Consider the following 25,128-nt stretch of genomic DNA (forward strand, 5'->3'; position numbering starts at 1 on the left):
AGGAAGGCTTGGCTTGGCATGACTGTAATGCCAATTCAGGTGCCAGATCACAAGTAGTGGAGACAATCCATTTATCCAAGAGACCAGCACCAGTGACCACATCACCTGAAAGTGCAGGCACTCTCTCCTCCAATGCCCTGCAAAGGGTCCCTATCTGAATTTTATGAAATGCTCTCGACACACGAGACACTAACTCCGCTTGTAGTTGATTCCTCCCAACACAGTACCACCAATATTTAATCATATAGTGGGCCAACCAAACAAATGGGTTGGGAGTGTCCACTTCCAGTGGTGCAGTCGAAAATATCTGATCCAGAACATGACCAGCTTGATGTGTAGGCTTGAACACCATTTGGGTCAATACAAGGACTCGAAAAGCCACGCAGGGTTGCTTTACGTGTCCTTGCAAATATGGGACAGCAGGTTGCGCTGCCAGTGCACGACAAAAAGTTACACACCAGAGGTGCAAGGGGCTTGAAAATAGGCCTGGTAACTACTACGTAGGTGTGGACTGCAAACACATGTTACAGTGAAGGGATACAACCTTTGCAGAAGGGTTGTTTGTGAGGTCCAACAGCAGGAGAAGTGTAGGGGCAACACACCCACACAAAAAACAATGGCGGAGAAAGTGTGCCTTAGAAAACACACCAAACATTGGTGTTTTACCCTTCAACCTATTGATCTTTTGAGGCTCTTGAGCTCTTCCCTTCCTCTTTGTGGTCAGAGATGCTACTGCAGTTGATTTCTCTCCTAGAGTAAACATTGAGAGAGGTGGGGAGTGATGATGTCAGTCTTTTTAAGTTTGAAAGAGAAGTCTATTGAAAAAAGCAACATGCAATATAGCACACATAGTTAACAAAAGCTACAATATGTGAATATAAGTATAAAGAATACAATGAGTTCATAAAGCAGCAACAAAAGCCAAAACAGTTGCATATGTAAAAAGGATACAAAAATTGGAACTGGAGAAAGGGAGGAAAAGAAACAAAAAGGGGAGGGAGAAAGTAATACTCTAGCTATAGGGTAATGAGCGAAAAGGAGAGCATAATACAATACAATATAAAACCATTTAAAACCATTGGGAAATAATAGTTGTAAAATAAACATACATATTGTGTTCTAGAATATTTTCAAATATCGCCATATGCATTGAATAAAGTCTACAAGATATAATGTAACGTAAAATATATACAACATTTTTTTTTTGTCCTCATTCACCTCAGAAATGATGTCACTTTTTTTCTGCCCTTATTATCAAGGGAGATACTGACCTCAGACGGGCTTACTACAATGGGCGCCAACCTTTCTGCGGCTGTCTCTCTCACACAGTGTAAACACCAGGACTGCTTTGATATTCGAAGTGTGGAAGGGCCAAATGGCAGTCCAAGAGTATTAGCTGGTGTAATCATTGGGCATAATTTGATCATTATATCAACATTATCCTTCAAATTTTACAACAGCCCTTCTGGGCTCTCCATCCCTTTTAATAACAGGTTCCAGAAAGCTTTCTTCTTTGACTTTTCCCCCGATAGATCCATCTTAGACATATATATGAGGGATTCCAACCATTCCGAATGTTGTGGTGGTGAACTACTCACCCATTTATGACGAATTTCTCTTCTAGCTAAACGTATTGCATAAAAGAGCAGATCTCAAACGTTGCTCACAAGATCTTCAACTACCCCAAAAATAACCAGTGAGAGGCTTACCTTTATTTGCTGACCCAAAATACCTGACACTGTTGTTTCCACTTTGTTCAAGAACTTACTGATTGTGGGGCATTGATAAAACATATGCACATCTGTTGCTTTTTCCAACCCACATTTAGCACAGTTGGTTCAGCTTCCTTTCCCCATCTTAGATCATTTTTGGGTGATATATATGCCCTATGAAGTGAAAAAAGGTGGTTCAGCTTCCGTTCCCTATCTTAGATAATTTTGTGGGTGATATATATGCCCTATGAAGTGACAAAAGGTGGTCTCTTCTTAAAAAAGCAGGTTTGACAATGACATAAAGTGTGCGCATAGATACTTGCCAAATATTCTGCAGCTGCTTCCTCGGCAAGTAGTTTCCCCACAGTTCCTCAGCCAGCATGAAATCTCCATCCATGGTATCTTGAAGGTGCCAGTACCATAGTGCTACTTCATTGTCTCCTGGTGATTTTGTTACCAGTTGGTCTTCTAAGATGTTACCTACACCAAAATGTCGATTTCCTACTTTGCTAGCAACTTTTTATTTGTAAATATTTAAACTTTGATAGGGTACCCTTCCTCAGCCCATTTAGGTCGTGCCAGGGTAACAGATTTCCTTCTCTTGTCAAATCTCCCCAGATCTTTAGGCCCGCATCTTTGATGGGTATCGCCAGCTTGTCATTGAGGGATTCTGGTGTCACTGGTGAATCCCAAATCGGGGCAAAGTGGGAGTAGTAGTCCATTTTCGAGAGGCGTCTAATGTGATACCACATCCTTGCCATTGACTGTAGCACCTTCAATTTTACTTTCTTAAAAAATGTAGGATCTCCAAATTTGAAAAGGAAACCATCTGTATCTATTTTACAATCATTTAGCATTGCAGAGAACATTAAACCTATTATGGATCCATCCGGTATCTTTACAAGCATTCTAGAATTTTTTTATTTGAAAGCCGACGCATAATATTGTATGTCTGGCAAGGAGAGGCCTCCCTTCTCCCTCCTCCGTAGCTTCTTCCATGAGATTCTCACCCCTTTGTTAGCCCAGATAAATTAATTTATTGCCTGCTGTATATTGTGTATGGTGATTTTATTCAAGTGTAGTGGTAAGGAATTAAATATGAAAGTAATCTTTGGCAGAATAGTCATCTTAACCAAACTAACTCTCCCTAAGATCATTCATGGGAGGTGTACCCAGCTCTTCATTAATTGAACAATCTCTTTAAACACCCTCCTTAAGTTATTTTCTGCAATTGTATTGATGTCTGGAACTATTCTTAAACCAAGCTATCGCATCTCCCTTTTAATTAGTGGGTTACTGCTTACTTGATTCCATATCATCACTTCTGTCTTATGCTCATTCACTGAGTACTCCGACACTTCTCTCCAAATTCTGTTGCTATATGTAGAATTATTGGTAGAGCAGCGTCCAGGTCAGATGAGTATACCATAAGATCGTCTGCATATAGTGCGACTTTCCTGACCCAATCTCCCTGAAAAAAGGAGGGAATATCAGTTGTATGTCTAATTCTAAAAGAAAGGGCTCCATATAGAAATTAAATAGGAGAGGGGAGAGAGGGCAGCCATGTCTTGTACCCCTAAGTATTTTGAAAGGGGAGGATAGCTTTCCATTCACCAGGACTCTTGCTACAGGTTCTTGGTATATTAACTTTATTGCTCTACAAATGTTTTCCCCAGATTATATCTCTTCAGTACTGTAAATAGATAAGACCATCTCACCTTATCAAATGCTTTGGAGGCATCCAGTGTTGTTATAGCTAAAGGGGTGTCAAAGGTTGTAGCGAAGTTGATAGCCCCAATAGGCTCATAGGTAAGCTTGTGTAGAGTAGATATCTCCCTTTCACAAAGTCTCTCTGATCTTCGTGGTCTGTATAGACCGCAATTTTAGCTAGTCTACTGGCTAAACATTTTGTGAAGGTTTTGTAATCTGAATTTTTAACAGATATTGGTCTATACAACTCACATAATGCTGGATCTTTACCCGGTTTCAAGATGAGGGTGACCGTGGCCTCATTCCATGATTTTGGTAGCTGCATTCCATGGCCTAGTACTTCACACATTACTTGTGTCAAAAGAGGGGATACGACCTCTGCCAAGATTTTATACAGCTCCGTAGGTATGCCATTGGGCCCCGCCGCTTTCCCCCTTTGCTAGTTTAAATGGCCTTCACCACTCCCTCCTTGGTAATCTCTTGATTTAAAATCTTTTGTTGATTTGCATCTATGGGTTGAATAGATACGGCAAGCCAGCCCTATATCTCGGTATCTACCATATCTTCGTTCTCTTCCATATATAAAATACTAAAGAACTCCTTAAAGGCCTCTTTTATTTCGGTCTCACCACTCGAGACTGATCTTCCTTAATCTCCTTAATCCTGTTCTTATCCTGTTCCGTCTTAACCTTCCAGGCAAGGAGTTTACCTGCTCCCTCTCCATACTCGAAATGTGCTAGCTTGCTAGCATCCCACCTGTTTCTAATCCATATTTGAAGGATCTCTGATAGTTGATTCCTCATTTGGAGCTGCTTCTTTTCTAATTCCACTTTATTCTCCAGAACTGATCTTTTTATTTCCACATCTATTCACTCCATCTCATCCTCTAATCGTGAGATTTCTCCTCTGTACAACTTATTCCTATGGCAGGTTACACTGATTATCTTACCTCTAATGAAAGCCTTTAGAGTATCCCACACTATTCCATTTGAGGCTGAGCCACTATTAACCTCAATAAACTCTCTAACTTCTTCCTTAAGGTTATCCATTGCTTCACTTTCTGCCAGTATGGTACGGTCCAGAATCCACCTTCTCTCTTCACACCTGGTGCTGTTTTTTAGTGTTAAGAGGACTGCCGAGTGATCTGATAGATGGGCTGCCTTGTATTCAATGTCTGAGATGTTTTCTTTAAGAATCCAATCTACCAGAAAATAGTCTATTCTAGACCTACTCCCATGTTTCTTGTTGCGAAAAGATGTACCCTGTAATGTTCTGGCTCTTTCTCTCCAGAGGTCGCACAGTATGTGCTGAGTCATCATAGTTTTTAGTAATGCTCATGAATTGGGCATCAGTGTTGCTCTAGTTCTATTTGATTTATCTAATTTTAGATCTAATACAACATTAATATTCCCTCCCTCCCATGATTATTGGGCCCAGGGAATCTAATAGATTGGCAAAAAGATTTTTCAATGGTTCGCAATCATCATGGTTTGGGCCATAGTAGCCTACTAGCGTTAGTGGCTTATCATCTACTTTAGCATCAGCTATGACCCACCTACCCTCTTTATCAGCCTTTGTTTGTGTCAACCATATTTTTGCTTGTTTTTTCACAATTATTGCAACCCCTCTGATATTTCCACTCTGATCTGTGCATAAAACTTGTTGTACCCATCTTTGTTTTTCAAAGAGATCAACACATTCCTTTTTCAACAGGTGTGTCTCCTGTAGAACCAACATTTGTGCGGGGGAGACTCTAAGATATTGAAGTAGCCTGTCCCTACGCCCCTTCACATGTAACCCATTAACATTCCAAGTTAAGAACTGTATAGACCTGTCTTTACTATGCTACTTTTACTTACTAATACTGAGGTATTTGAGGATTTCTTTTCCCCAAATGCTCCCCACCCTGTGACACCCTCCCACCTTACCCTCGAGAACCCACCCCTGCTTCTTCTTCTTGGGCATGATGTTGGTCCAAGTTAATCTTTTGCTCCATTAACTCACAGCCCCATTAAAGATACATTCTGTGTGTGTGTCGAATGGATATCAGCTCATTGTGGTGTAACACCTACCTCCTCAACTATCCCCTCCACCTCCCCTGATACTTTCTAATAGATCATCTGCTTCCCTTGTATTCCTAATCATGTGCATGTTATTATTGTACATTATTCGCAGTGAAGCAGGAAATTTAAATTATACAGTTGCCCCAATTGTTTTTAAATCATTCATACGTCCACCCAGCGCCCACTGTCTATCTAGAGTGGCTCGTGATAAGTCTGATCTTATTTCGAAAGAAAAGTCAGGGCCTTTCAGGGTTTTTAGTTTTAGTGCAGATACTAGAATTTTTTCTTTAAGCGCATAAGTCTGAAAATTAATAAGAATCTTTCTTGGTTTTGTTCTACCCGGGTTTTTCCTGAAGGGATCCCTGTGTATTATTTGTATGTCTTTTGCAATGTCCACTTCACTCTACTCTATTTGAACTGAGGCTTTTATAAGAGCTACTACAAATGATTTTAAATCTTCCCTCTCTTTACCTTCGGGTATATTTAATATCCTCAGATTATTCCTTCTGGGATTATTTTCTAGCTGTTCCAACTTTTCCTGAAGGCCCTGCACATCCCTACGCACAGTATTTTCGAGGATTTCTGTCCTGTCGGATAGCGTATCTAACTTTTTTTCCAATGTCTCGCAAAAACCACTATCTTGCGCTGATTTGCATCTGATACTGAGAAACCATTCCTGATGTCTGCCGTTAGAGTTCCCATCATCGCCTCTAGGGAGCTGACCGATAGTCCGTCCGGATTCCATTTATCTAGGGTTATTGTATTTGTGTCTGGTGTATGCCCACCATAATCCTGATCTCCTTTGTCCTGGGTGTTATCGTCCATACAACCATTAAAGTTTTTTATTCCGACAGGGGTAACTACTTTAGCACTCTTTTTTCGGCGTTGTCCTAACTGGATTGCTCACCATTCTCCATAACTGGGGCTGGGTTATCTGTAGCAGCTATAAACCCCAGAATGGCTTTAGGACCCTCTAATTCAGCTTGTGGTGGTCTTTTTAGTGTAAGCACTGACGGTTGTACTTTAAAGAAAGAACGTAGAGATGGTGTAATTCTAAGCTTCGGATCTGCTAACTCTTCTTTTTTCTTTTGTTTTTTTACCTTTCTTTTTACTTCCCACCTCCGTTTTTCTCTAGAAAGACCCTTGTGCGAGCTTGCTGGGGAGGTTGAGCTGGACAGAGCAACTAAATCAAGTGAGGTAGTCTGCCTTTCTATGCCCACGGATTTCTCCTCTGTTTTAGCTCTGGGCCCCATTACAACCTGCCCTTTTGGCCCGCAAAGGAAAACCCACGCAATTGTCCCCCTATCTCTCAAGTTCTGGCATCCTCCCTCACCAATGGCGAATGGCTGCTCTTCCCCTTATGGGTTTGCAACCTCCACACCACCAGAGCGTGCAGCCGCAACTTATGTGCTAACGCTACAACCACTCGCCTCGTGTTGCTGCCCTGCTGCTCTTCCTGAGCTCCAGGGTGGGCGTAACGCAGCGCGGACCGATGTCCGATTTCAAAAGATGATTTTTTTCAGCCTGGAGTCGGCAGTACCGAAGTCATATTGGTGGTGATGCACATTGAGGGCTAGAGGTAATGTGTAGGCCTGGGCTAAATTTCCGTTCCGCTCGCGGAAATTGCGATAATTTGACATTTTCGTGTTCCGCGGAGAGCGCGAAAATGTCAAAATTTCCGCATTCCGCAGCTTAGCGATAATTTGTTTCTTGCTCGTGCTGTAAAATAATACATTCTCGCGCGCGCGCGATCACCTTACCTGAATCCCCGCGTTCGCCGACAAGTTTTCCCGATCCGGTCGCGTTCTCCACGAGATGTTGGATTGTTGGTAGCCATTTGCGCTGTCTCGCGACAGTTCGCGCCCGCAGTAATGTCATTGGTCGCGCGATCACGTCTTTCTTCTCGCGATCATGCACCGTGAGAAGAGTGAAAACAAGATGGCCGCACCCGCGAGTAACCGCAGGGGTAAGTTGGCCAGCCGTGACCACGCAGAAAATGCCGCGAACGGGCGGGAAAAAAACTTCCGCATCTTCGCGATATTTCCGCGTGTTTGCGGAGAGTTTTAACATTTTCGCGATAATTTGCAAAAGTCACTTTCGCAAATTCCGCCCACCCCTAGTATTGATCATGGTGTTTTTTGAGTATTTTTATTTCAAGGAGTAACTTGTTCATGTTTATTAAGGAGCCTAGGAAGGTCGTCCAAGAGTACACTTAAGTTTCTGCAACTTCCGCTTGTTCCATTTCCAGACGTACTCTAATCCTAGAGCTCTTATCATGATTGTCTTCTTCATCCATCAAAATCACTAATATGAAGGGTCACTTTACAAAGTATTTAATTCCCTCCCTCTGAATGAACATCCACCTCTCATCCCAAAATATGAAAATAACCATATCTGTTTAGACTATATTTACAAAGTCTGCTGTCCTTTCCTAGCTTTTTGAGTAATTGTCTTTTTTTTTACTTATATGGCAATCATAACAGAAGAAGTATTCAATGTGAAAAAGATTTACAAATGAGTGTTCTGTTCTTCACATTATGCAGTGTTGATACTGCCATTCACTATTATGAAAATGTGTCATATTTTCTCACATTGTTTGAGGACAGAATGGCACGGCTACACTTGTGATTTGTTTACCAACCTGAGATCCCTTGTTGCCAACATCTAATATCTAACAACAATGCGGAAGGCTTTGCATTAGTAAAAACCTTTTCCTGCAACTACTTAATAGACAATTCCTTTTTGTAAGTTTTTTTTTTTTTAAACTGAGATTTGAAGTTCGAATCTCTCCCTCAATTCTTTGAATCCACGATTGGCCATCAAACCTTAATCAATGCAAGTTCTGTTACCATTTAGTCAGTAATTGATTTGACTTTCTAGAGACAACTAAGATTCATTAGTTGTGTTACAGAAAAACACAACAGCAGCCATAAAATTAAGATATTATAATACACTAAGCCACCAAAAGTTCTACCTTCACTCTTTCACTCTTTCTGTTAAAGACCGAATTAATTTGGAAGAATATATGAGAAAGACTATGAGTCTGGTTTAGATCTTGGAAGACTGGTTACTCTGTCACAATGGTGACAGATATTCCATCCTCCAAAATGGAAATCCCATAGGATATATTGGGCTTCATAGTTCAGAAAACTAGATATCCATCACTTGTGATGGAGTAACCCATCCGCCATGATCTAAATCATGCCCTTTGATTTGGTTCAATTGATGTAGAATTTGTTTTCTCCCAACTCTTGTCTTTTTGTTTTTAGAACACTGCTACAGTCATTGAGGCACATTAATATATATATGAAACCTTTTTGCTCCCACAAATAGTTAAGGTATTTTTAGGGAAAGTGTATGTGAGGTCTAGTGATGCTATAGTCGATGATCCGCTCCAGCACATTAATAGGGATTCAGTGCATAAGTTTTTCAGAAATTCTTTTTGTTAGGATGACTGTGTATAGTCTTTGTACAGAGTGCAATGTCACAGGTGTATCAAGTTTATAACAGGAAGTCCTTTTTGTGTCTGCCAATGTTATTGAAAGTGGCAGTGATGATGCTACACTTTCTATAGGTGGGACAGAAGCTAGGTGTACCTTCGCAATGGAAGGAGAGAGCTAGAACCTGACTTTGTATGATTGTCTGGATGAGTCAAATAAATACTGGAGTCTGAAGAGCATGCCCATGGATGTCCTTCTCCTACTCTTATCTGGGATGGCAGTTCCAGGTCAGACTTCTAGAACAGCAAAATGCTGCATAGGAGGCACCAGGGTTCCCTGGTGAGTCACTGGTATTCAGTCCCACATTGCAAGCCTAATACCCACCAACTCCAAAGGCACAAAGAGAATTGGACACTTGTATATTTATTCAAATTGTTATGGGTTGATTCGAAGAGCAATAAGAGGGTAGTGTGTTTCATCCAGTTATAGCATTAGGAAACCCATGGATTATGTAGGTAACCTTGGTAGATCCCACTTTAGGTTCTAGGTTTGGACAAGCCCCATAGAGATTGGCATTCAGCCTTTTGGGCACCTAGATATGTTAGCTGGGAAACCATGGTATCTATTTAGAGATTAGTCCAAGGAGCAGAGTCCCTAGAGTTGTCTGGTTCTTGTGATATCTTAATTTTGCTATTAGGCAAGTGTGTGCCTGGTCCCTTGCCAATCACTGCTTTCTCCCTTTGTGACGTTTTTGCGTCTTCTGTCCCTCCTTCTTTCTCCTTTGTGTGTTTTTTTCCGATCTTGCTCTGGTTAAATGTCCAATGCAGAAAAATAAGAGCTGGTCCTCAAAAATGAATGGCAGTGGGCACAGCCATTACCACCAGCTCTAATTAACCACTGCAAACCAATTGACTGGAAAACCTGCCCACATAATTAATTTTCCTAAACTGCGCTCATATCACATATGCTCCTAAAGCCTTTCAACGAAATAGTTGTCTATAAATCCTGGCTGCACAATCAAAGTGCTAAAGCTTTCTAATGTAATAGACATAGAATCCTCCCATAAAATAAATTCCCATTACCACAAAAGACACAACAAATATCCCTACACCCTGCACACATTCTAACTGTCCCTAAAACCTACACACATACTAAATGTCATTAAAACCTACCAACATAGTAAAGGTCACTAGCGCCTACCTGTATAATACATCTTTCAGTCCTCTTGCCACATCCCTTTCACAAACTCCAAAGGCATCTGCATGACCTTCTAATACACCTTTAAAAGGGGATTTTGGTTGACCTCCTATCTTGCAGCACCCTAATCTGTCACATCATGCCAGACAACTAGAAGAAAAGATGGATATGTCCTCTGTAGACCACACAACAGTGCAGACTAAAAGGAAGACTTGGGTCAAGTGGTGCTGTCCTGCTTAGCTGTAATTTATTGGCCTTCCTCTGCACATAAAATTCTACCTTTTTCAAAGTGTATTGAGTCATTTCAGAAAGTTGCTGTATCTTCCAATTCAGATGTAAACAAATATGGAAATAATAAAAGAGAGAATTTGTATTTTACATTTTCAAGGTGATTTGGACTCCAGCTAATGATGAGAAAATGTGTACTTTGAATGAGTGTTGCAGAGAGTGCGTTCTCAGTACATCCTGGAGAGTACTTTCACACGAAGAACAGTCACCGGCACAGGCAGTCTTATCCACAGAGAGTTGGTGAAGCAGAGATTCATCTTTGAATCAGTCCAGGATAATCATATGAATAATAATCATATTGCTCATGGTGGCTTCACAAACGTAAGTGGCTAGACATCTGCTTGCAACAGAAAACATATTTAACCTGATAATGTATAGAATAAACATATTGAGTACAGATGAGATTCATACATCCTGGCTAAAGTGTTCCTTATTGTGTGCAGGTCAAGTGCACCGGGAAATTGATCAAGTGATTGGACGGAATAGGCATCCTGTCATGGAGGATCAAGCCAGTATGCCTTTCACCAATGCCGTGATCCTTGTAACCCAACGCTATGGAGATATTCTTCCAGTAGCTTTGCCACATATGGCATACAGAGATACCTGGATCCAAGGCTTTTTTATCCCGAAGGTACTAGTCCATTACTTAATTTGTAAAGTTGTTTGATTCCTAAAGTTCACATTTATTTTAAGTTGATCTATGGCATTTCAAAGAATACCTTTACAGAGCCAATCCTTTACACAGACACCACTGCAGAGAAGTGTGGTTCCAGATGCAGAAAAGGGTTTTGCTGGATAAAAGTCCTTTACAGGGAAACCCCTAAAGAGAAGTGATGCTACAAATGACAGATGGCTTTAGAGCTTACTGTTGGTCTGCAGAGGAACTATCTCTGGCAGTCTTGCGGTATATGTTCCATTGTATTGTACATTTGAGGCCACTTTACCAGCTGCTTCTTTATCCAATAAGGTTTTTGTTTGCATGGTTGGAGCAGCGGGTGAGCAGGTCTTTGTTGCATGGTGTTATGGTCCCTTACTGTAACCAGCCTATATCTGGCCCCAGTATACCATTGCCATGAACCACTGTCATGTTTAACTTCATACCTCACAACATGGTCCACATTCAAGCCTTGAATATATGTGCTGCATTTTTTAAGTTGCTGCTCCCTCACAGCCCATATGCCAATTTAATGTAGCTACTGGAATAATGCCTCCATATTGGAGTCCTTCTTGAGACCCCACATTTGAAATATGCCTAATGCCCCAGGATTGTTTCCCCTTACTTCAGGAACATTTTGTAGCCTTCCCATGCAAAAATGCCATGTTTTATTGAGGGTCTTGTGCAGATGTGACTATCAAAACTAAAAACAGAAGAGGAGTGAGGAAAATAGAACTGTGCTGACAGGCCAAAGAAAGGAAGTGTGTGCAACATGTAATCTCAGGTTGGTGGTGAGGGCGGGCAGTGTGAGACTATCACTTTATTTTGTCTGACAATCTTATGTTAACTTAAAATTCAAATAAACTATTTCCAAAAATAAATGGGAACAGATCTGCCGCCCTAATTGAGGCTGCTGCCTTTTTTTTCAGTTTAAAGAGCTTTGTTGAACAATTAAAAAGGCAAGGTACAGAATTATAATAATAATCATAAGGGCAGTACAGAGGGTAATAAGGAATATATGTGCAAAACAAAGGATGAAACATTTTTATTTCGTACATTATCAAGAGCAAAAACCAATGTTCAGAACAAAGTTAAACAAATATGTACCATACTAGATTAGCATTTTTTAAATGTTATAGGGAAAGAAGAGAGAAAGAGGGAGAAAAAGAGAGAAAAGGAGAGACAGGGAAAAAGAAAGACCGAAAGAATCAACAATCAATATAAAATAATCTAATGAGGGTTTCGGTTAATAAACAATATCAAATCTGAGAGAACAATAAATATTCAATGAAATATGAACAATATGGAACATATCGGACTCAATACTCAAGGCGGCTGAAATGCAAAGTTACTATCCATGGTACGTGATGCATATGAGGATAGGTGATTAGTAAGTGGAGACCAAAAAGCTTCTTTTTGAATAAGTTGCTGAGAAGTAGTTGCAGAGGCTCTATCTAGCCTGTGATGATAGCAAAGAAGATTCCACCACGCAGAAAAGGAAACTTTGGAGGCATCCTTCCAAATGGATGTAATTACTTGAAAAGCAATGGCAATTAATAAATCTACAAAAGAAACCAGTTTACAAGCACCCAGCCAATGAATGGAATTACTACCCAAAAAGATGGAATAAATATCAAAAGGGAAGTTGGTGGGGCAAATGGAGGCAATGGATTTACAAACTTTTGTCCAAAAAAGGGAAATGTTAGGGCAAAGGAAGATGGAATGTAAATACGTGCCAGGAGTATTCTTACAGAACCAACAGTTGGGGAATAGGCCGGAACTAAACTTGGGGACAGATAATGGGGTTAAAAATAATCTCTGGGAAAAATAATAAGGAGTTTGAGTGGTGCTAGCATTGCAAGAGGTGTGGTGTAAGCGAGTCCAGATGGAATCCCATGTGTGTGTAGAAAGAGTGTGTTGTAAATCTGTTTCCCATAAAATTTCAATTTTGCTTTTGGAGCGGGTAGGAAAAGAAAAATGAAAATACTTATATATATGGGAGGCCCGAACAGAAAGGGAAGTAGGTAATGGTTCTAACAGGGGGGTAGATGAGGAGGAGGGAGTTTTGGAGAAAACTGTTGAATTAAAATCCGTCTTAGAGATTCAAACTTGAGGAGGGAAGTAGCAGGTGTGCCAAACTTAGACTGAAATTCCTGGAAAGACATAAAGTGCATATCCAGCATTAGGTGTTTAACTTGGATAATTCCTTTGACAATCCAATCCTTCCAAAGGATAGTACGATTGGAAATGTTAATGAACTTATTATGCCATATGGAAGAGTCCAGGAATATCTTTAGAGGAGAAAGATATTTTGCAAGGACTGGATAAAAGGTTGATATAAGATGTGAAATAGTGGGGGACTTAAACGAGCAAGGGGGTGAGTAAAATTAGCTAATGAAGAGAAGGGAAGTGGATGAACTACAGATTCTGACAATTTTTGCCAAATCAATACAGGGGAATCATCCGAGGAATAAAGGTAAGGCAGGACCTGATGAATTAAGAAGGAGGAGTGGTATTGATGAAAGTTGGGAACATTAACCCCTCCCCTATCCTTAGGAGAAAGCAAAGCAGACAAAGATATACAAGCTTTCCGGTTATTCCAGAGGAATTTACTCAAAATACCATTAAGGGTTTTAAAGAATTTTAGAGGAAGTCATACTGGTAGCATGGCCAAATAAAAATGTATAACTGGAAGCACCATCATTTTGGAAGTGTCCAATCTACCCCACCAAGACAGGAATAAAGGAGACCATTTCTCTGCCATGCCAGATACCTTCAATAGAACATCGTCCAGATTGAGTTGCACCGTTCTAGCTATTGAGGAGGAATATTTTTTTCCCAGACATGTAATGCAATTGGTGTTCCATTTGAAATCTGTCCCTTCAAACATACTTCTTAGACAGTATTTATTTAATGGAAGGACTTCGGGTTTAGAAAAATGTAATTTATAACCAGACAGGGCAGCCTAGGAAGATAAGAGATCTGTGAAAGCGAGTAAAGAAGTAGAGGGATCAGAGAGATATAGCAGAATATCATCTGCATACGCAGTGAACTTTATTTCAACCGATGTATGTGTAAAGCCCCGAACAGCAGAAGAATGTCTAAGGGAATGAAGAAAGGGCTCAAGAGATAAAATAAAAAGCAAAGGTGAAAGAGGACAACCTTGGCGAGTGCCGCACTGAAGAGAAAAGTAAGGGGATTGAAAACCATTAACAAAAACCGAAGTGTTAGTGGAAGAATATAACGAACTGATAAAAGATTAAATAACCGGACCAAAACAATGCAACTTGAGTACGCGCATCATAAAAGCCAATGAATGCGGTCAAAAGCTTTCTCCGCGTCCAGAGTGATGGCTGCAACAGGAGAGGAACTTTTAGAAGCAAGATGTATAATATTTAAAAGAAGTTCTAGAGTTATCCGCAAGCATTCTACCTTTGACAAACCCCGTTTGTTCATAGCCAATCAAGTCAGGAATAACTTTATTACTACGAAGAGCAAGAACCTTCGCAAAGATCTTGAAGTCTAAATTGATTAAGGTTAGTAATTAGCACAAAAAGAAGGATCTTTCTCATTCTTTGAATTAAACAGCTCATGTCTTCAAGAAATGAGCTACGAGCCTCCTTATGAGAAATAAAGAATTGGAAAAAAGATAAAAGATGAGGGAGAAGAGTCTGGGAGAAACAAGAATAAAACTCGGCAGTAAAACCATTCGGGCCAGGGGATTTCTCCTTAGGTAATTGAGGTAGGGCTGACTTAAGCTCAGAAAAGGATATGTCTTTTTCTAATAGAGAGCAATCAGGAGAGGAAGAAGAACGAGGAGGTAGAGCTTCAAAAAAAGATTCCAATGCCGTATCAGAAGGGGATGATTCAGGAGTGTATAATGTCTTATAAAAATCTGTAAAGCAGTTTAGTAGTTTTTTCATCCTTGAAATGATTAACACCGCCATCGTCTATGATGTTAATTATTTTAGATCTTTGGGATTTTACCTTCAAGTAGTTCACAAGCAGTTTACCAGCTCTGTTGCGACCACCATAAAATTTAGAGTTAACTTTGAGTAGAACCCCAGAAGCTTCCTCCGTGGATTTTCTATTGAAACACAATTTAGCCTGGACTAGTTTCTTAAGTGTATCTTCATTATTAGAAGAAAAGTAGGCATGTTCAAGAAGCTTAATGGAGGCTAATAAGGAAGCTGAGTCCTTGATGCATTGTTTCTTTTTAACCGCAACATAGTCAGTGATGAATCCTCTGGCTGTTGCCTTAAAGGCATCCCAGATAGTGTGGAAAGGGATATCGGGATTACCATTCCTAAGGAAGAAATCTGACAAAAACTCTTTGAAAAGAGCACAAAAATTATGATCCTTAAGCAAGTAATTATGAAAGCGCCATCTGCGAGGTCTCAAAGGCTCGGAAGGAAGATGCAAGTCAATCAAAACGGTGGCATGCTTGGAGATAAGAATGACCCAATTTCAGCATTAAGTAGATTGGAGAGGAGGTGAGGAATCAAAAAAAATAGAATCTATTCTAGAAGAAGAATTGTGGGTAGGGGAATAAAAAGTTAATTCTAACGTGTCCGTGGAAAATATCCTCCAGGCATCCACCAAACCCCTCGAGCTAATTGTATTCGCAAAGGGTTTTTGCATTTTATTGGGAATATATCTGTCCGTGGACTTTCTATCTGTGAAGGGATCCCTAATCTGATTGCAATCCCCACCCACCAGTAGATTAGTGTTAGGACATGAATGAAGAGTATGTGACATGGTCTGCCAAACTTGTGAATCAACGCCAATGGGGCTGTATATGTTAAGGAGAGAGATCGGGGATCCATTTATAGTAAGATGTAAAAGGAGCCATCTACCATCTACATCCTTCTCCTCCTTCTCTGAAACACAAGAGAGGGACTTATGAAATAAGGTGACCCCTCCATTTTTCCTATCCTTAGCTGAGGAACAATAAACCTGGCCTACCCATTGCTTTTTGAGAGAATTGATGTCATTATCATTAAGATGAGTCTCTTGAAGCATCACAATTTTACAGTGCAGCCTAGATAAATGTGCAAGTACCCTCTGTTTTTAAGAAGATTTCGCTGTCCTTTCACATTCCAGGAAACATGTGGCAACTTGTACAGCTATATGCCGGAAAGTGAATAGTGAAAACCAATGAGAACAAGGGGTAGTAAAATAGCAATGAACCAGAAACAATAAGAAAAAGATGGAAATAATCAGGGACAATATGCCGAAGAAATTTAAAGAATATATAAAAGAACACATAGAGGAAAAGAGAGAAAATGGAAAATACATAAGAAGAAGAATAGGAAAGAAAAGAAAAAAGGAGAGAAAATAAATGATATAGGAAGAGAGGTTGATATGAAGCTGGAAGGCTTCAATCAAAAATGACGGTATACAGATCCAGAGGAGAAATAGTAGCATGCGGAGGTGGGGAGCCGCAAAGGAAGGACAGATGGCAGATCTAACGAAGACACCAGGAAACGACGAGAACCAGTAAACAAGGAAAAGCGAACAACACGGAGCATAATATGAGATATAACAGAGAAGGAGGGAATAGCTACAAAGGACATAATGTGATATAAATAAAGCAATACAACAACTGTAACAGGGGAATCTGATGGAAGGAATGACAGTTACCAAACATTGGAAACAACTGTACACAATAGGGATGAAATGGGAAGGTAGGGGGGAAGAAAACATCAGAGGAATGAGTCTGTACGGGAAGTAGGACATCTGTGGAGAAAAACGAAGGGAGTGGTAAAAAATAATCTCCTAAAAATACAGACAAACTACTATAATCTATAATAAAACAACATGTCCTAACTGACAACAACAAAAAAAGACAATGTCTTCAGAGCATTAAGATAGAAAAAAAAGGATAACTCAGAAAACTTAAGACAAAACAAGAAGAGACAATTCTCAGGAATCACCGAAGTCCATCTCATCTCCTTTATGTCGGGAAATAAATTGTCTTAGATCTTCAGAACGGTTGAAGGAGTAGGAGCGTTCTTTATAGGTAACTTTGAAGAAGCAAGGATGTACCAGGCCGTATCTAGCGTTCATTGATCGAAGAGCCGGGCGAAGAGACAGGAATTCCTTGCGATGAGCAGTGGTAGCGCAGGCCACATCCTGTGAGAAGAAAACTTTTGACCGGACCATAACATCTGCTTTCTGAGCTTAGCTGGCGAGAGGACCATTACCAGCTCGGAGTACTCCAGGAATAGAACAATTATCCCTCTAGGACGAATGACTGACGAGGTAGAAAGTGAACCTCCAGGTTTAGGGCCTATGCAATGGGCACGATGCAAATTGAGATTAGTTTGGGGAAATTTATTTTTAAAAAGGCAAGCATGTCAGATTTTTCCTCTCCCTCATCAATACCGTAGATTCTAAGATTATTACGCTTTTTGCGGTTTTCTAAATCCTCCGTTTGCATTTTGAGACAGGTAATCTCTTTAGACATAGCTGCAACTTGAGGTATCACATCCTGGGTATCACTAATCCTTTAAATAACCGCAGTCACTATAGAATCTAAATTGGACAATTTCTCCTCTAACCGCTGGATGGTAGCATTTGTATCAATCACAAAAGTTTTCATAAGCTTGAGCTCTTCCATAAGGTCCTCCATTGTAATAGGTAATGGAGATTTGGTAGGAGAGGTGGGTTCCTTCTTTTTGTTCTTAGAGGAAGCAGCAGTGGTAGAATCCTTTCTAATGGAAGACATATTCGTGGAGGTAGTCTTCTGTCCAAGGGAAGGCTCCATAAAAGGCTGGTATAAAGTAGCGTTGCAGCACAGAAGGCAGGCAACATGGAGAAATATGGGGGAAAAAAACAATAAAAACAGCTGGAAAGAAAGATGTGACAAGAAGGAAAGTTATACTCCTGCGTCAACAGCTTGCAAGGCAGTCTGAAGTATCTCCTGTAAGTGAATTGAAGTAACAAAGGTTGAGAGACTGCCCAGAAGGTTCCAAGACCAGCTAAGGGATGTCGAGAGGAGAAAAAGGATTGGCAGTCAAAAAAGAGAGAGGAGGCGCAGCAAATAACAGGCAATAAAGATAGTCCTCAATCAGCGCCGCAACAACAAAAAGCTCAAGGTATCAGCTAACTGATAGGGAAGGCGCCCACTGCATGACAGGTAGACTCAGTCCATCTCTCAGGAAAGGCAAAGCAAATTGAAGAGCAAAAACTTCAGTCAAATATTAGATACCAAGCATTGCGCCAGTTGCTCTAGCCAAAGACTCCAAATTGAGCAAAGAAAGACAGTTACATATGGTATTCCGAAGTGCAGAGCAAGAACGTGTCTCCCAAATAGAGGCAGGAGAAATTAAAAGCTTAAAGCTCATGAGGTGCTAACGAAGGCACAAAGCCCCCAGAAGTGAGCTGCGGCTCTGTCTTAAAAACCGCACTGCGAGCAGCACCAGGAAGGCTGTGAGGAAAAGGAGCGTCCTGCTGAAAACAAAATGCAGAGGGAGCGTGAAGGGAGAATGGCGCGGGGTAAACAGGGCAAAAAATAGCTTAAAATGAACAGCTACCTGTGCCACCGCGCCTACTCCATCAATGCGCTCAATCCATGCCCTCAAGAGTCGGGATATCAGCTCCGGTAATGAAGAAAGGTCCCGCTCGAGACACAGAGCCTCAGGCGGACGCGGCTATCTTGTAGCAGCTCAAGCCACGCCCCCGTCCACTTGCAGTTTTTTATAGTATCACCTTTTCCGGAAAGCAGACCTGATAGCAGAGTTGACAGTGACTCTGCAATCTGGTCTTGTATGCCTTCTTGCCCGCACTCCTACCTGGATGGGGAGACAAAGAGGAGTACGGATTAAACATCCATGTTTTTTGTCAGATTGTCTCATTACCAAACCAAGTTGTTATTATTAAAAATCTCATGCCACTTCGTTCAGTTCATGATAATGTAAGCCTAAAAGATGAAATTGCAGAGATTGCAATGAAGGTTACAAGTTAGCACCAACACTGTAGAACCTATATCTTAATTAAATTTAAGATATAGGTTTACAATCCTATAAGAGTTACCTGCATACAACATCTCGAAAATGTCTGCTTTTCAGAACAAGTGCTTTTTGTATCTGGACCTTTCTTTCCCTAGTTCAGAAACACCTAGTGCATTTAAAAAAAAGAAAACCATGCGATCACAAACTACTCCTCATAAATATCATTATTCCAGGGGTGGTATCTGCCAAGTGTGCTAAATACCAATGAATCCTAGTTTTCTTCTCTCACAAAAAGCCACATGGCTCACACTTTAAAGGACGGTTTTTCCATGCTGAATATCAGCAAGTTTGCAATGCTGAAATCTACTAGTGAAAAATGTGGGGGTTGCTGTAAATTCTCCAACTTCTGATATGTCCAGTAACAATAGTTACCATACAATTTGGAAGTGACCGAGCAGTCGTAAACATGGCTAATTTACTGCATTGGAAAAAAGCAGGAACACATTATTTCAAAATTCAATACAATGCATTTGATGCCAACCTAGCATAGGGGTTAGAAAAAGAATAGTCACACCAATGGGTCAAATATTGCTCCTGACCAGGAAACAGTTTGCTAAGATGGTACTTTGCATTAGAAAGCAACATTGACAATGCAGATTTCTCAAAACTATGGAAAATGCACACCCCCCGGCCCCCCTTAACCTCGACTCAGAAGCGGATAGGTGGAGGCTGCGAAGACTCCATAATAAATTGATTTGATCTCAGTAGAGTAGAGCTGAAACCTATTCCACTGCTCTCAGTTTTTACCGAGGCTAGGAAGTGAAACGTTGGTTGACCCACCTTCCTCATGAAGAGCAGAACTGAATTATGAAAGAGCAAATTTGCTGGGCATGGAAAGGACAAGAGTCACCTAGCTACAGGTAGAGGTGAGAGAGTACTACTTCAAAGGCAGGACAACATGCACAGGTTGATGGCTAAGTGGACTTAATGAACACCACGGACAAGGGGTTAAAACGGGAAGTGACATGGAGAGGTTCGTCTCTGGTATACAAGAGATAGAGACAGGGGTAATTGGTGACACAGTAAAGCACCACAGTGTCCTGTATGAAATCAGAACAATGGAACAAATGACCTCTTCCAGTGAGCAACAACTGAAGATAATACCAACAACAGAGACTAACAAACCCAAACCCAGGAGAATGTCACAGGATGAAGAGAAAGTACTGCAGTACACAACAAGCTCTAAGGAATCATTTCTCACTTCTACTTTCTCCACTCCCTTAAAGTAAAAAGGTGTGAGAAAATGCACACCCAGGATCAAAGAATTGGAATCATTATGAAGTTTATGAAAGTGATGTAAAGGTGATGGTCATCACTGACCTTTAACCGAATGAATGGGTTACAGTAATCGTTATCCTGACAAAGCTTTGCATCTGGATTATTTGGTTGCTGCCTATTTACCTTATTCCACACTATATTGTATGTGTTAGAACTGGGGGTCTCTAGTTGGCAGAGGTAGGTACCTTTGTTCACATAGGAACCCTTGCTTCTAGTCAGGGAAAGGGGGATACACTCCTGAATAACCCCTGCTCACCCCCTTGGTAGCTTGGTACAAGCAGACAGGCTTATCTCAGAGGCAGTGTGTAAATCATTTGTGAACGCATACAGTAATACATTGAAAACACTACAAATGGACACCACACCAGATTAGAAAAATAAGTAATCCTTATTAAACTTAACACAAGACCAAACAACAAAAATATGACTTTAAAATGGTAGAAATAGCTCAGTTCAATTTAGATGGTAAATGCAACACTTTACCCTCAAAGTACCTTGGATGCGTCCTGCAATACAAACAAAAGGGACGCAGGCAAGGTGATGCGTCGGTTCTTTGCGTCGGGGTAGGTGATGCATCGGTTCCTTACTGCAGCGCAGGGGAGGTGATGCATTGGTTCCTTACTGGAGAGGAGGTGATGCGTTGGTTTCTTACTGTGATCCGGTGCGATGCGACAAGATGACGCCTCGATGCGATGATCCGGTGCAATGCGAGAAAATGGCGTCTCGATGCGATGCGACAACGTTGGATTTGATGCATGCACGCCCGACGGCCGTGCAGCGAACTCGGTAACTTCTGAGCCGCTACAGGCCCTGCGACACGCTACTCCAGTGATGCAACGGCAACCTCTGCGGCGGCGACACGCTTCTCCGGTGATGCGACTCGCTTCGTCGATGATGTGACGCTAACAGCTGCAGCGGTGGCACGCTTCTTCGGCAATGCGACGGCAACTGCTGCGGCGGCATCACGCTTCTCCTTGTTGTGTCGCACTTCCAGCTCCCAGCGATACACAGTCTCAGAGGGCCCAAACACCAGTAGACCACCTCTCTGCAGGCTGAATTCCACAGCAAGGGAATTCAGGGGAGCTGTTGGTGAAGTCTTGTATCCCTGAGACTTCAGGCAGGAGGCAAGCACAGTTCAAGCCCTTGGAGATTCTTCTTCAAGATTGTAAAGGTACAAACAAAGTTCCTTTTCTCCTTTCCTTGGCAATAAAGTAACCACTGCAGGCCAACCCCAACAGCACAGCACAGGGGCAGTCTCCTCCTTCAGTTTCCTTGGTTCTTCTCCTTGGCAAAGGGTTGTCTTGATTCCCAGACGCTATCTAAAGTTCAGGGGTCTGGGTCCCCCTTTTTATACGCACAGATCCTTTGTCTCTGAAGGCAGAGAGTGTCTGTACCCTTGTCCAAACCAGTTCTGGGTGCATTCTGCCAGTACACAACGTCTTCCTTTTTTCAATGTGGGCCAGGGTCATCAGACACACCACAGTGAGGTGGAGCCAGCATTGTGGAAGGCAGGCCCAGCCCTATTCAGGTCCAGGTGCTACCTCTCCCCCACTCCTCATGCAGATAGGTCTATTCAGCCTTGTGCTGACTCACCCTGTCTCCTGGAGCCACACCAGCCCCTGTCACTCACAAACCAGATATGGAATACACAGCCTAGCAGAGGCAGGCTTGGATGGTTAGGCAAGAAAATACCTACTTTCTAAAAGTGGTATTTTCAAAGACAGAATGTTAAAACCAACTTCACTAAAAGATGTATTTTATCATTCTGTGTTCAGGCATACTAAATATGTTTTTTTACCATGTTCCCTGGGTCACATTATAAGATGTTATAATCAAACTGCCTATTCTGGCATACGGGAACAGGTAGTCTTGCAATAGTGAAAAACGAAATTGACTGTAATTCACTATCAGGACATGCTGTGCTACAGGACATGCTACGCACATCAGGACATGTCCTACCTTTTACATACAATGCACCCTGCCCTTGGGCCTACTTTAGGTGTGACTAAAATGTAGAAAAGAGAAGGTTTAGGGACTGGCAAGTGGGTGCACTTGCCAAGTCAACATGGCAGCCTCAGGCTGCACACAGGCTCTCCAATGGCAGGCCTGAGTCACATTTTACAAGCTGCTTCTGTGGGTGACACAACCAGTGCTGCAAGCCCACCGTCAGCATTTGATTTACAGGCCCTGGGCACACATGGTGCACTGTACTAGGGTCTGACAGGTAAATCAAATAGCCAATCATGGAGTCACTAATCCAATACAATACTTTACAATAGGGAGCACTTGCACTGTGGCACTGAATAGCAGTGGTACAGTGCCCAAAGCATCTAGACCAGCAAAAATCATAGCGAAAATACAGGAGGCAACAGCAAACAAGCATTGGCATAGCCAATAGGTCTCGCCTTTGGGACCTTATAAGTGTTTAGCCATGCAACAGTTGCATAACTAAATACTTATAAGGTCCCAAAAGGGAGACCTATTGTCTATGCCAAGCGGCCATGAAAGTGATCGCGATCAAACATCAATGTGGCCGCGAAAGTGAAAGTAATCGCGGTCAAGCGCGGCGCGCGCTCACGCGCACATGCACTGTAGCTCTAGGCTGCCCTGGTAGCACTTTTTGGAGCCCTCTCAAAAAGTCTCGCCAGACCAGCGCATGCGCTGGGTCAGGCGAGACCTAAAAAGGGTGGGGAAGAGGAATGATTGAAAAGAGGGAGGAAGGAAAGAAGAGAGGGAAAGTGATGACAGAAAGGCACAGAAGGGGCTTATGAGAAAGGAAGTGAATAAAGAGATGGACACGGGGTTAGGAGAGAAGAGATGGAGGAAAAGGAGGGGAAGGGGAAAGAAGAAGTGAAGAGAAGAAGGAAAATTAATAGAAGTGAGGGAGAATAGGGTGAGAGAAAGTAAGGAATTAATGGAAGTGGGTGGAAGAAGGGAAGGAGGAATGAAGGAAATAAGGGAAAGGTGGGAGAGTGGGAGTGAAGAAGAGAGTATTGTACAAGGAAAGAATAAGTGAAAAAGCAAGAAAGAGAAGGGCGAAGGCAGGAATAAGGTAAGACAGAAGGAAGGGCGAAGAAAAGTAGGGAGCAAGAGAGTGAAAAGATAAGGAGCAAGAGAGTGAGAGATGAAGAGAAGAAGAAAGAAAATAAAAGGGGTGGAGGTAGGAATGAATATAGACAAGAATGAAGGGGTGGGGTTCATTGAAGCACAGAGGGTGTTTGGAGAAAGAGGAAAGAAGAGATTACAGATTGTGTTAGGAGGGGCGGAATAGAGGAAGAGAATGATGGGAATGGAGAAAAGAGAAGGGAAGGGAGAGAAATGGATTAAGGGACAGAGGAGGACACAAGTTAGAGGTAGAAAGGCATAACGGAAGGGGAAAAGAAAAGAACCAGAGGGATAGAGATAGGCTGAAGGAAGGAATTAAGGGAGAGCATAAGAAGAGGACGGGAGGGAGGGAGGACGAAGGAAGGGAGGGATGGGTGAAGGAAATGGAAGAAAGCAAGGAAGTAAGATGTAGGGAAAGAAAGAAAGAAAGAAAGAAAGAAAGAAAGAAAGAAAGAAAGAAAGAAAGAAAGAAAGAAAGAAAGAAAGAAAGAAAGAAAGAAAGAAAGAAAGAAAGAAAGAAAGAAAGAAAGAAAGAAAGAAAGACCAATGAGGGGTCCAGGGAGTTGGAGGTAGGCAGGTGATTTGAGGAGAGGAATTGGGTGAGGTAGAGTAATGAAGAGATGGGCAGATAGAGGCAAGGAAGCAAATGTGATTGATGAGGTGATTCTGGGGAGGCCCTGAGATTCAGTCTGTGAATGAATCTGCTCCTTCGACCTGAGAATCCCCTTCATGCTGAGAGTCGGATGCACGCAGAGATGCCAGTAACTCATCCAGTGACTGTCCTGCTAACAACACTGCACCGCCATCTTCTGTTGCTGAACTGTGTGTTTATAAATGTCACACCATTTCTAAACAGCACAGACAAATGACAAAACCACAAGAACACCACCACAAATGACATGCAACAGACCCCAGCACGCCGTGAACCAGAGAATCTGCATGCGTCACTGCAACCACACCAGCGTGCCACTCTGTGTACGGTGCATGCAACTCAGCCCTGTGTTTGCACTGCACCAGGGCCTTGTCTGTGAAGGACGCCACTGCACCTCAACTGTCACAAGTCACTGCAAGCAACCCCAAAGAACAGATCAAGAGATAATATCACACCTCATACTAAAGCTAATGCACTGTCTCACAGCAGGCAGCGGAGCACAGCCACTGTCCAAGGGCGGCAGCGCCCGTCCATGTCACAGCACTGAGCAGTGCCTGCAGTAACACTCCTCACAACCGGACTGAAGCAGTAAAACCATGCTGCATAACGTATGTGCCGCAAAACCTCCTCACGCTTATGCGGCATAATCACCGCATCCACACAACATACAACATATCACTCCATCCATACAACAAACACTACAACACAACCTCCCTGTGCACACAATACAGCACAACCTCCCTGTGGCGTACAGTAAAGAGCTGCAGCTCAGCAGCACGCAACAAGGCACCGTGATTATTGTTTAAGGAGGGTTTGTGAAGCGCGACATTGACTTTCGTAGAGTTTCTTGGCGCTGTAGGAAATACTGCTTTGAAAGTTCATTAACAAGATTGTCTGCTGAGGATGTGGAAAGATTTTAATTTTTTTCCCTGAGTTTGATGTGATCTAATATCACGCCCTCGTCTCCACATCTTTTTGGATCTTGTTTTAGGAACTTCAAACAGGAGACAAGT

At 41.9% G+C, this 25,128-nt stretch overlaps 1 protein-coding gene across 1 annotated transcript in view; it reads left to right on the forward strand.

Annotated features, from left to right (window-relative positions):
* LOC146833608 (cytochrome P450 2D20-like) overlaps positions 1-25,128 on the forward strand; it is a 70,766-nt gene that overhangs the window by 18,611 nt on the left and 27,027 nt on the right. The window contains exon 2 of the mRNA XM_085599908.1: positions 10,854-11,041. Coding sequence (XP_085456034.1) covers positions 10,854-11,041 — 188 coding nt within the window. The remainder of the gene's footprint in view (positions 1-10,853; positions 11,042-25,128) is intronic.

This window comes from Triturus cristatus, chromosome 4_2 (genome assembly GCF_964204655.1).
Source record: "Triturus cristatus chromosome 4_2, aTriCri1.1, whole genome shotgun sequence".
Classification (NCBI taxonomy): Eukaryota; Metazoa; Chordata; class Amphibia; order Caudata; family Salamandridae; genus Triturus; species Triturus cristatus.